The following is a 13,613-nucleotide window of genomic DNA, read 5'->3' as shown; positions in this document are numbered from 1 at the left end:
GTGTGATGACTGAGGTGTACAGTTGTGATTGTGTGATGATGGCTGAGGTGTACAGTTGTGATTGTGTGATGATGACTGAGGTGTACAGTTGTGATTGTGTGATGACTGAGGTGTACAGTTGTGATTGTGTGATGATGACTGAGGTGTACAGTTGTGATTGTGTGATGATGACTGAGGTGTACAGTTGTGATTGTGTGATGATGGCTGAGGTGTACAGTTGTGATTGTGTGATGATGACTGAGGTGTACAGTTGTGATTGTGTGATGATGGCTGAGGAATACCTTGCTGCTTGTCCTTGAGCGCGACTCTCAGGTTGACGTGAGCACAGACTGAAGAGCTCAGAGAGACTCTGGAGACTCCGGCTCCTCTCACGATAGTCAACTCCAGATCCGAGCCTTTCAACTGTCATACCACACACACACACACACACACAATCACAAATGAACCCTGATCCAGTCCCACCAAAGCACCTTTCTAGAACGGGTGTAACGATTCCCTCATGTCACGATTCGATACATATCACGATACTGAACTCACAATACGATTTTATTGCGATACTCCAAGACACATGATAAAAGGTTAACAAAAAATGAACTGTTGATTAAAATGCTAAATGGACTTGGTGCTGAAACCCAAAGCACAGGACAATAGAGACACCAACATAACAATATTCATGATTCTGAAGCTATATTTAAAATAATGTCGGACACTTTTACTGCTAACATCAGACATCTGACATTATCAGGACACACAAATATTCCCCACTGGATTATTATACATTATATTCAACATTATATATAGTAGTTTAATGTAGTACTGACACTAAAACTCTGAAAACTTGAATTTGTTCTCACACAGTAATTTTCATTTTGGGTGATCTATATACACAATATATATTGATGCATTTTTGTATTGTGATATATTGTGACACCCCTACTGTCTAGAGATGCAGCTACACAACAGAAGACTGCATCCTTCGAGGACGACTGCGTCACAAAGACTGTCCCATTACGCACCGGTGACGACCATTTCTTTTTTGAGAGAAAATGCAGAATTACAGTTTTGAATGCAAGTATTAAAGTATATAACGATACAAATGTATATTTTTAAAAACACTTAAAGCGGTTAAAATGTTGGCATATCTTACCAATATCCAATTGAATACTTATACTAAAAACTAATGTTAAGTGCGATTAATAGTAGAAAAATGCTCAATTAATTAGTTATTTTTTTTAATTGATTGACAGCACTAATTTTAATATACAATAATAATAATCATATAATTAAAAATAATAATAATAATAATAATAATATGGGCGCATTTTACATTAAATTTAGGGCATGTTTACATGACAAAAACGTACTTGGAACAGAATTGTTTTATATTCTCGTGTTGATTTGATTTCATCATTATTTCCTTCCACAGTTCTCCATGTGTTTATTTGCTGGAACATTTGGAGAAAGAATCCGGGAATCCAATGAAAATATGCACATCGACTCGTGATGATAATGTGAGTTTATACTCCATTAATAGTTAATTAGTTCTTCTCTCCCTGTACATGCCAGTCTTCATGTGTATTTCTATTAGTGGTGACGCAAATGTTCCCGTCTCATGCAAACCTATTATTATTCTAGTACTTGTGCGTCTGCATCATCTCATGCATGATGCTTTATTCATTTCTGATCTATAAAGAGTTATAGAGCATATTCATGTTAACAGACACACACAATGCATGTCTAGAGCGCTCAAGACTACATGTGCTCAGTTATGATTTCTGTGTTCTGTAGCATTACGTACATTATATAACATGTGCATGACTTCTTCAAACCACAGCTCTTAGGACTATAGGGATAACTCACCCAAAAATATCAATTCCCATCATTTACATCAAACCTGTATATTTTACACAAATATGTTGAACACATAACATATTTATAAATATAAATAAATAACATTTACATAAACACAACATATAAATATTCTATTTCTTTAGTCAAACACAAAAGATATTTTGAAAATTATCAGGTCACATTAAATGTATTTATATATTGCTTTTACAATAAAGCGTTTTAAAGCAGCTTTACAGAAAATCATGATGTTAATGTATAATATCTTAATGCCTTATATTTCCCGGATACCGCTGATATAAACAATCAAGCCGTTTGTATATCTATATACAGTAAATACTTATTTACTTGAGTGTACTGTATGTATGCAGATAAAGTACTGTATATCCAACTTTATATAGAGAGCTGTGCGACAATATATCTAATAATTGTCTGAAATTTTTTATTTTTTTTGTCCTTACAATGAAAGTCCGTGTTGTTTTAAATCTCAGTGGCTTTATAAATAAGGACAAAAACACTGATCATTAGTTAATAACTAATGATCTTTGCAACGGAAGTGAATCAATCAAAGCTAACTTTATCTGGACAATAACTTTATTCTAGATCTGCTGTAAAGCCTAAACAATCTCTGTTACTGTAATCTCCCATTGTCACTGTAAAGCTGCTTTAAAACGATCTCTATTGTTAAAAGCGCTGTATAAATTAAGAGGACTTGACAGACCATTTTCAAAATATCTCTTTTTGCGTTTAAAGGCCGTGGCACACCAAGTCAATGTTAAAGAACTAGCGGCGACGAAAGTTAACCCTCTGAAGACGGCAAACGCACCGATGCGTTTTGGCAGATTTTTTTCACATAGCAGAAAAATAGACTTAAACTACTGCATTTCTGGTCATACAGAGTTAAGACATATTAAAAAATAAATTGTTAAATGTCTACTTTTTTATGTGCCCACCTACAATCGAAATAAAATATTGTGCTTTTGTAAAATAAAGAAAATAAACAGGGTGTGCGTTCTGCCTCTCCGTGAACTTTTTTTCTGGAGCACGTCTCTAAACTTAAACAAAACTCAGCTAATACTATTCACCCAGACATGAGCAATATATGTTTATGATCATTTAAGTTTGTACTTTTAAATTATCTAATTTAAAAATAAAATAAATATTCTCTGTTTATGTAATCTATATAAAAAGAGAGAGGTGTCAGCCGTTCTCATTATCGTTCTCGCATCTCATTATTCCGCTAATGTGACACGCCCACGGAGAGCACGCGCTATTCAAACGCTAATGATCTGAAGCAACAGATTGAGACGTGTAAATGCCCATATAAACTCTGTAAACACACTATATTTAGTCAGATTAATGTACTGTCGTCTTGCGCGGCTGTGAGGAATAATCCTGGGACATTTACCTACCTCAGAACAAGTGCTGGTTTATTTTCACTTCGAGGAGCGAGCTGAACTGTAAGTGTTTTATTATTGTGGTTTGTTCTAATCGCGATATATAATAACGTTAGTGTCTGTAAACGCAAAAATAGCCTACTGTTTAAATTTGAATCATGTTTCTGTGTGTGTGTGTGTGTGTGTGTGTGTGTGACTAGTTTTGGATAGATTATAAAGTTTTAACTCTAAAATAGACATCAAATAAGCTTTTGTTAGCAGTTTCTGCTCATATGTTAAATATATAGTATGTTTTGTCAATAAACTAATCAACTAAGAATAGTGTTTGTTCCAATGCAAGTTATATCAAAATAATGAATCCTTAACTTTGAAATATGTATGATAAAATGTATTGGCCTACTAAGACCTTTATGGAAAAAGACAATTTTCTTTTCAAGATGTTTCCCACTCTAACTTTGAACCAATTCTGTAGAATGGCCCATATAACCTATTTGAACAGGATTTGTTTCCAGGGATGACTAAAAATGTGCTTTTGACTTTCATTTATATTTTGATTTTATACATACATATACATTTATATATATATGTATATGTATGTATATGTATGTATGTATGTATATGTGTGTGTGTGTGTGTGTGTGTGTGTGTGTGTGTGTGTGTGTGGTAATGAGCCTTTCACACCTGAATGAAAGGCTCATTAATATGCGGGTCGTCTTTGTCTTCTCAACCACCTAATTATTCACAATGGGGTTGGGCCGTTCACGCCCATTCGCATATTACCTTGGCTAACAAAAAATGTTTTTCACAATTTAAAATAATCTATTGTGTTATGTGAATGATTAGACAGGATGATTTTCACATCATTTTGAAGCAAAAACTCTAGGCCACAACATCCATTAGTCAAAAGTCTTGTGGACACATATTTAGTATGTGTTTTGTGGCTTTATTTCAGAAACTTTAATTTTTAGTTTGTTCAATAAACAATTGACAATTGCATAAACAATTGCATAAACAATATTCTCTCAAAAATACAAACATGTACATACATGTTGCTCACATATTATGGTAGCCCCGTTTGTGCTAAATAGAGTGTAATTTCACCTGTGCCATTAATATGTTTATAAGCAACTGAAAAAAGCACAAATGCCAGGGCATGTCAAAACATCTCAAGGACCCCAAAAACACCTTGGTCCCCAGAGGGTTAAAGAAAGCTAACTGCATCTCGGTTAAAAAGCTGCGCTTGAACACACTGGACAAAGTTATTATCAATGTCAGCAGGGATCAATAGTCCATATTCGTCAACTAGGACTGCAAATATACAAACTGTAAACAAAGCTGCACTTGCTTATCATTTTGAATATCAATCTGAAAATCAACTGATTTTTTGCAGGGATTACGTTAGGGATGCACCAATGTATTGGCCAATAATCCGTTTTGGCCGATAAAAGCAAATATTAAAATGAACAGTTTGAAAGCTGAGACTTTGTTTCTTATCAGAAGTAAGAAAGCAATGCGTTACAAATAATGTTTGATGTGGGGGAAAACCACGGACCTGGCAACCCCGGCGTTAACTACGGGTGGTTCATGGGGTCAAATATTGATAATTCATATTTACATTTGAATAGAAGCAAAACTGTTTGTATGTTCTTTTCACAAAGATGTGCAGTGATTCCTCATCCTGATGTATTTATAAAGGAGAAAAGCTGAATGTCGTTCCTGATTTATTAGATTCTCAGCAGTCATTTCAAAAGCATGCTAAAAGGTAGCCAATATTATTCTATTTAATTTGGTCAACTTTAGGCATATAAGACCATATTTATCAACAGAGGCAGCAAAACTATGGTATTTTCTGCTTTACTAGTTGGTCTCAAGCAAGCACAACAATTTTAAAATCAATTGAATCTCTTTACAAACAGACACTTCAAACATTTGATAGGACTAATAGTTTTCATCATTGCAAAATAGTGCAAACATATAATTAATTGAGATTCCATAATATTGAACATTTTGTTGATGCTTGCTTGATTTTTAAATTATAAAGTGTTATGCATCTCCCCCATTAAGTCAGATTATAATGCAAAAGGATAGTAATGGCAGAGCAACCCGAGCGATTAAACATACAGTTTAAGGGGTCGTGCAAACTATTCAACATTTACATTTAAATTAAAGAAATGGCTAAAAGCAAATCAAATTTGTAACCATGTGTAAATTGTGATACATGTTTCTTATTTATGGATAATTTGTACATGTGATAACCTACCAATCATGTGTTTACATTTTAGGTTGCCTTTTTAAAATCTGGCAAGGGGCCACAGCTGGCTTATGTACAGTGTTTGACTGTTGATTAATTAGCACTGTCGCTATGTTTTAACTGTTAATGGTTATCAAACCCATTCATCCATCTGATTCAGACCTTCTGAAGCTGAACAGGACTAATTAAGGTACTGTTGTTGTGTTGTACAGGACAGGATATAATCGGCCCTGATCATCAGCTGTTATTAAACAATCTGCTGATGGCCAATACTGAAAATAATGGCTTTTATCGGATGATACCGATTATTGGCTGATACATCAGTGCATCCCTTAGCCTGGCTCCGCCCTCCTACGTACTTCCGCTCAATTTTCATTTTCCTTCAGTACTATGTCTGGGTTTGTGGTGTATTCTTTGGTTTTCTCCGGTCATTTTTTTACAGGTCCAATCAGCGAACAGAGGGAGTGGCTGAGAACGATGGCGTTGATGCCGTGCGCTAGTTTGAGTCGTCATACGTCACGACCAAACGTTTTTCACGCGTCTGGCGTATTTTTTTTTCCAGTGTAAGCGCCGCGTTTTTTAAATGCCATGAGCGTAACGAGGCGCTGAGTGCTTTTTTTCTCGCTGAAGCGCCCGGCGTTTTTTACTGGTCGCCGAGAGTTGAAGAATGTTCAAATTTGGGTAAAACGCAGCGCTCATCACTGTCACTTTTTACCCAGCCGTCCAATCACAGTGGAGGAGGGGCAGGGCTAATACCACACCGACCAACTGTACAGCGACATCAACCACCAGACCCAACCGAACAACATGGATTAAAAATACATTTTTAGTATGAAACAAATTATCTGCGAAATCTGTTACAAGTAAACTGTGCTGCGGATATTCTGTATCATAGCAACGAAACGTCTCAACTGAAAAAACTCTGCGCTGCCAAAATGCTCTCAAGCGCCCACAGCTAGGCGTTTTCAGCAGAGCGTCTAGCGTTTTCAGCTGGTGGACACACGGCCTTAGCGATTGGTTATGGCAGATCCAGAGTGGCTCTGGGCAGATCCAATAGTTTTAAACTTCAACAGAGGACCGCCTACAAGGAAGTTAACGCTTGTAAATGGAGCGATGCCAGACTTTCTGTACAAATGAAATGTACGAGAGTCTGGTGGAACCTGGCTATGCATCCCTACCTAGTATATATCAAATGTTGGTATCAGGGCATTAGCAGAAGAACAAGCAGCGCAAACGAGCACAGAATGAGTAGCTGAGCATCTCTTGAGTTCAGTACCTGAGTTTTCTCCTGGACGATCACACTGGCATTCTGGGCCACTGGATATGGCTTGAGAGGAGCTTTAGTAGTGGCCAAGATGAAGTCCGTGTGTGCTTGGATGACTTGATCCAGGTATTCCCCAGCCGGCTGAGTGCTGTAGTACACCGTGATCTCATCCGACGGGACCAGGTGACCCTGAGACAACAAGTTTGGAAACATTACAGCCTTATATACAGGAGTAGTCACCAGTAATGAGTACGGGTATAACGATGCCCTCATGTCACAATACCATATTATTGCGATACTCCAAGACACATGATAAAAGGTTTACAAAAAAAGTAGTTGATTAAAATGCTTGGTGCTGAAACCCAAAGCACAGGACAATAGAGACACCAGAATAACAATATTCATGATTCTGAAGCTGAAAATACTGAATTATTTTAGACGAATATGCTTTCACTGTCACTGACTAGACATATTTAAAATAATGTCGGACACTTTTACTGGTAACATCAGACATCTGACATTATCAGGACCCACAAATATCCCCCACTGCATTATTATACATAATATTCAACATTATTTATAGTAGTTTAATGTAGTTCTGACACTAAAACTCTCAAAACTTGAATTTTTCCCACACACAGGTGAACTATACACAATACATATAGTCAATATCCACGATACATATTGTTGCATTTTTGTATTGCGATATATAGTGACACGATGTATTGTTACACCCCTAGTAATGGTACTCAATATTATATATTATTTAGTTAAACATTTTCTGGAAGATCAGCACCTCCTTTCCGTGAACATTTATTACTCTTGAGTTTCTCAGTGATGACGAACAGCTCATTTAATCTGCCTTCATTTCAAAGACGTGTGTACTGGGAAATGCCAGCAAGTGCTAATCATTTTCCCAAAGCAGACGCTACGAGAAAACAAATGGGCTTGTTGTGGAAAATATGGCCTTGGGCATTCGGTACCTTTGAACAACGAGAAACCCCCCCCCAAAAAACACAATAGCTTCTGCTTTTCCATGAACCCTCCCTGGTTACCAACTCTCATCTCAGCAAACGCTGAAAAATTAATTCCCTCCCATGGAAAATTCCCTCCGATTTTTTCAGACTTTCAATAAGAGAGGAATTCGGTCCTGGCGGGCGTCCACGTGCCCTTCCCCCTCTCATGGAAAAAACGCTTGTGAAGGGGGGAGGGGGGGAGGGGGGGGGGGGGGGGGGGGGGGGTGAAGAAAGGAAATCTGTCTTACTTTACTGATTTCCACACAACTTCAAAGCACTGTTTGTCTTTAAGCTTTATTACGGCAGAAGCTTTATTAAGACCGAACAATTGCTCAACGCATGCAGAACTCTGGGGTGGAAAGATTGTCCAAATAGCATCTCTCATGAGTCTGGGAAAAACAAGTGAGCTTGACCCCGAGAGAGAGAGAGAGAGAGAGAGAGAGAGAGAGAGAGAGAGACAAACACATGACGGGAGGAGACGTCAGAGGTGTGGAAATACAACAGAAATAAGACCTTATTCAACCTTCACCAAAATATCCACTGACTTAACCCTCCTCTGGAGAAAACCAGTGAGAACAGAACTGCAAAAATCAACACATGCGTTTTAAAATTAGTTAGGTGTTAATGTGTCTCCCTCGTCTACTTATGTTAAGACAGTGTCTTGAGTTCTAGCATGACCCACTAGCAGTCAGTCTTGCTTTACGCTATCAAATTAGGCCAATCTACGTTTTTATGAGACTGATATAAAAAAAAAGCTATGAACCGTCTAAAAAAAAAAGAAAAAAAAGTCTAACTTGTAAGTCTAGTCTCATGGCGTGTTCACACCAAACGCAAATTTAATTATTTGAGCGAGTGGATTACATACAAAGAGGGTGGCGCGAATGACGCGAATTGGGCGCGTGTTTGCCGCGAACGCTCGATATTCGCGTCAATCGCGTCTTCCGCGCAAGTTGGAAAAATTCAACTCGAGCGGAAAGTTCGCATGACGCTTAGTTGCGCAAGCCAATCAGCGAAGAGCTCATTGATATGTCCGGTTACTGTCACTGTTGTTGTTGATGATGTGCGTGAAGACACAGCTTGATGCGAAAAACAAGAAACATCCCATCAGTAATCTAGTGCGAGTAACGCGATGTGAATATACACTTCGCGTTTGTTGTGAACACACCATCAGAGGTTTATGCAGCCGGCCCCTGTGTCCTCACCTTCTGGCGTAGGCTCGCTCTATAAACGCAATAATACTTTTTTTTTTTTTTACTGGTTACAATGAGATGACGATTCTACTCACCCTTCAACCATCGAACATTAAAAGGACATTTAAAGGTGTAAAAGCATCAACAAGGTAATTTCAACATGAATAACCCCCAAAAGCACGATTCTTTACACAGAAATAACGGACGGGTTAAATATCACTTTTGTAATTTATTATCTAAAATACGTTGCCTTAATCAAAAAAGTTCATTAACTTCAGCATTGCGTGATGGCAAACAATTTTGAAAGTGATTTCCTTCATTTTTAAAGATTGTATTTGTGAAAACACGTGATGATTTGAGGAGAAAACCTTGCTAGAGATTCTTCGTGCATCCAGTGAATTATTAATGGGATATTTCGTTAATTAAATCGGGAGAACAGACCATAAATGTGCAGAATATATATTGTCCTTTTTCATACTATTACAGCAGAATGCAAAGGGAAAAAATATTAATCACGAGGAAAAGAATACAGCGACTGAAAAGAGCTCTTGCCCATAGATATTTTTGTTATAATGTCACATTAAAATACCAAGTGTTACAATATTCTCATGATGTTTGAAGAAAAAACATGAAGGGAAACTGACGGATCAGCTTTATTTATAGGGCAACCTTAAATGAATGGAAGTTCCCCAAACCGGAAGAGCCACCCATAATTCAAAACGCAGTAAGATGGTCAGGAATAAGGTGGATAGAAATGAATGTGACTGGACTCGCTGTACTTCAGGTCCTCACCTTCTTGCGCAGCTTCTGGATGCGGTTGATGACCTCACGGGCCACTCCTTCATCCACCATGGACTGATCCGGCGTGACGTCGAGCAGAACCAGCGCCTGTGAAGACAAACGTGTGTGTTCAGATCACTTCGGGACAGGAGCGTGTCGACTGAGAGATCAGTCGAGATGCAGTAAACGCAGCGGCTAGGATGATCAAGTCTGAATATGAAATATGAATTTGACTCTGTTACGTTGTCTTCTAAGTTAATTGAAATGGCTGCCTGTACGGTATAGAATTATGTATAACAGGTGAAACTCGAAAAATTAGACTATCGTGCAAAAGTTAATTTATTTCAGTAATTCAACTTAAAAGGTGAAACTAATATATTAGGTAACACTTTATTTTAAGGTGCTTGTAATAAGCAGTAATTAACAGTTAATAAGACACTTATAAGACCTTATAAGATGCATATAAGATGCATATAAGCATTAACTACTTCATATAAGGGTTAATTAAAGGTCCAGGCCCTGAAGAGATCAGGGAAACTACTCCCTCTTGGGAAGGTCAATTTTTAAGGGACTGGGAGTTTGTGTTACCATTTATGTTTGTTCGGCTGTTCTAAAAGTGCAATGTATTGATACTTGAGAAATTTATTATTTAATTTAATTTATTTATTATCATTAGTTAATGCTTATATGCATCTTATATGCATCTTATAAGGTCTTATAAGTGTCTTATTAACTGTTAATTACTGCTTATTACAAGCACCTTAAAATAAAGTGTTACCATATATTATATAGACTCATTACATGCAAAGTGAGATATTTCAAGCCTTTATTTGTTATAATTCTGATGATTATGGCTTACAGCTTATGAAAACCTTTTCACAATATTCTAATTTTGAATTTGGGGTTTTCATTTGGGGCGAGTGAGTGAGTCCAAAACTTTGTCCCCGTCTCTATTAGATCAGCCAAATCTCTAACTCTAACTACTTTCAAATTCAGGCTAAATCACATCTGTTAAACGCTATGTGAGAACGTCACGAAGGGGTTTCGAGTGCGCCTGTGTCTGCTTAATGTGCTTCTATGGCCTCGTTCAGACTGTCAGTCCAAATCCGATAGGAATCCGATCAGAATTAGATAGTGTGAACAGTTAAAAATCAAATGAAATCCGATCTTTACAAATCCGTTTCAAGCTACATACATATGTGGTTTAATATATAAATACATTTACCTGTTTAAAATCGCATTTCTGGAAATCCGTCTCAGTCTGAGTGCTTGTGTGATTATGGTTTATGTGACTTTCTCACGCCACGTAAAACAAACGCCAGACGTTGTTATAGGAAACATGCGTAAAGTCGCTGCCGAAACAATGTAGTGCCGGACGAGCAGAAAATGACAATATAACGGAGACACATTTTGAAACCGGTGGAGACAATTTTTACATTTCACATTTAAATTTTACATTTCAACGTTGTAAAATTGAAATAAGACAACATCTCTATTGCTCTATTGTTTTGGGGTATTCCTACCAACGCAACATCATTCCGATGAAACCACTGCAGATATTCCGGAAAACGAAAGAGTGGCATGGACACACACATCGGATCTGAACAGTTGCGATACACAGTGTGGACATCAATAATGTTAGATCAGATTCCAATCGGATACACAAATAATCGGATTTGGACTGACAGTGTGAACAAGGCCGATGTATTTTTTTTATCTCTATGCACAGATTGTTCTTTATTGTGAAGCACGTTGGGCGACCTGTGTTGCATTAAACTGTGCTGTATAAAAATGAACGAATGAAAGTGTGTGCAGACCTGCGCGTCTGAATGGGCCTCGTACTGAGCCGGTGTTCCTGACGTCTGATCGAAGCAGTACATCAGTCGCAGATCGTCCTCGCGCAGATCATGCCCGTCCACAACGATAGACCCTGCAGAGGAACAGATGCCAGACTGTAACTATACATCGGGTCACAATATAGCGCAATACAAAAAGCAACAATATGTATTGTGGATAGAGACAATATGTGTATTGTGTATAGATCACCCAACATTAAATTTACTATACAGGAGTTTTAGTGTCAGTACTACATTAAACTACTATATATAATGTTGAATATAATGTATAATAATGCAGTGGGGGATATTTGTGTGTCCTGATAATGCCAGATGTCTGATGTTACCAGTAAAAGTGTCCTTCATTATTTTAAATATATCTAGTCAGTGACAGAGATCAAGCATATTCGTCTAAAATAATTCTGTATTCTGTAAATAATTCTTAGTATCGCAATAATATCGTATCGTGAGTTCAGTATCGTGATATGTATCGAGGGTATCGTGACACACACACACACTGAGCCTGAGGGACTGAAGCAGCTCGTCACACAATATCTGAAGGAACCCAGTATTTCTGATAATGATAGAGCAACTGAAACTTTTTGGTAATGCATCAAAATAATAAATAAAATCGTTATTAATAATTTTAGGGCTAGGCAACGATTAATCGCATCCAAAATAAACGTTTTGGTTTATATAATATATGTGTGTGTACGGTGTATAATTATTTTGTATATATAAACACACATGCATGTATATATTTAAGAAATATTTGCATGCATATACTGTATATATATTTATACATAATTTATATTATATATAAATATAAATATTTTATACATAACACATTTTTCTTAAAATATATACATGCATGTGTGTGTATTTATATACAAAATAATTATACACCGTACACACACATATACACTTACCTAAAGGATTATTAGGAACACCATACTAATACTGTGTTTGACCCCCTTTTGCCTTCAGAACTGCCTTAATTCTACGGGGCATTGATTCAACAAGGTGCTGAAAGCATTCTTTAGAAATGTTGGCCCATATTGATAGGATAGCATCTTGCAGTTGATGGAGATTTGTGGGATGGACATCCAGGGCACGAAGCTCCCGTTCCACCACATCCCAAAGATCCTCTATTGGGTTGAGATCTGGTGACTGTGGGGGCCATTTTGGTACAGTGAACTCATTTTCATGTTCAAGAAACCAATTTGAAATGATTTGAACTTTGTGACATGGTGCATTATCCTGCTGGAAGTAGCCATCAGAGGATGAGTACATGGTGGCCATAAAGGGATGGGGACATGGTCAGAAACAATGCTCAGGTAGGCCGTGGCTTTTAAACGATGCCCAATTGGCACTAAGGGGCCTAAAGTGTGCCAAGAAAACATCCCCCACACCATTACACCACCACCACCAGCCTGCACAGTGGTAACAAGGCATGATGGATCCATGTTCTCATTCTGTTTACGCCAAATTCTGAATGCCTTAACAGAAACCGAGACTCTTCAGACCAGGCAACATTTTTCGAGTCTTCAACTGTCCAATTTTGGTGAGCTCTTGCAAATTGTAGCCTCTTTTTCCTATTTGTAGTGGAGATGAGTGGTACCCGGTGGGGTCTTCTGCTGTTGTAGCCCATCCGCCTCAAGGTTGTGTGTGTTGTGGCTTCACAAATGCTTTGCTGCATACCTCGGTTGTAACGAGTGGTTATTTCAGTCAAAGTTCCTCTTCTATCAGCTTGAATCAGTCGGCCCATTCTCCTCTGACCTCTAGCATCAACAAGGCATTTTCGCCCACAGGACTGCCGCATACTGGATGTTTTTCTCTTTTCACACCATTCTTTGTAAACCCTAGAAATGGTTGTGCGTGAAAATCCCAGTAACTGAGCAGATTGTGAAATACTCAGACCGGACCGTCTGGCACCAACAACCATGCCACGCTCAAAATTGCTTAAATCACCTTTCTTTCCCATTCTGACATTCAGTTTGGAGTTCAGGAGATTGTCTTGACCAGGACCACA

At 37.8% G+C, this 13,613-nt stretch overlaps 1 protein-coding gene across 1 annotated transcript in view; it reads right to left on the bottom strand.

Annotated features, from left to right (window-relative positions):
• Positions 1–13,613, bottom strand: part of iars1 (isoleucyl-tRNA synthetase 1) — a 126,146-nt gene that overhangs the window by 28,686 nt on the left and 83,847 nt on the right. The window contains exons 27-30 of the mRNA XM_056252535.1: positions 11,564–11,676; positions 9,759–9,854; positions 6,773–6,949; positions 282–402 (exon numbers count right to left, since the gene is read on the bottom strand). Of these exons, the coding sequence (XP_056108510.1) occupies positions 282–402; positions 6,773–6,949; positions 9,759–9,854; positions 11,564–11,676 (507 nt within the window). The remainder of the gene's footprint in view (positions 1–281; positions 403–6,772; positions 6,950–9,758; positions 9,855–11,563; positions 11,677–13,613) is intronic.

The sequence above is a fragment of the Rhinichthys klamathensis genome, unplaced genomic scaffold, assembly GCF_029890125.1.
Source record: "Rhinichthys klamathensis goyatoka isolate OS25496 unplaced genomic scaffold, OSU_Roscu_1.1 h1tg000095l_1, whole genome shotgun sequence".
Taxonomy (NCBI): domain Eukaryota; kingdom Metazoa; phylum Chordata; class Actinopteri; order Cypriniformes; family Leuciscidae; genus Rhinichthys; species Rhinichthys klamathensis.
Note: the sequence above shows the minus strand (reverse complement) of the source record. Positions and strands in the feature narration are given on the sequence as shown.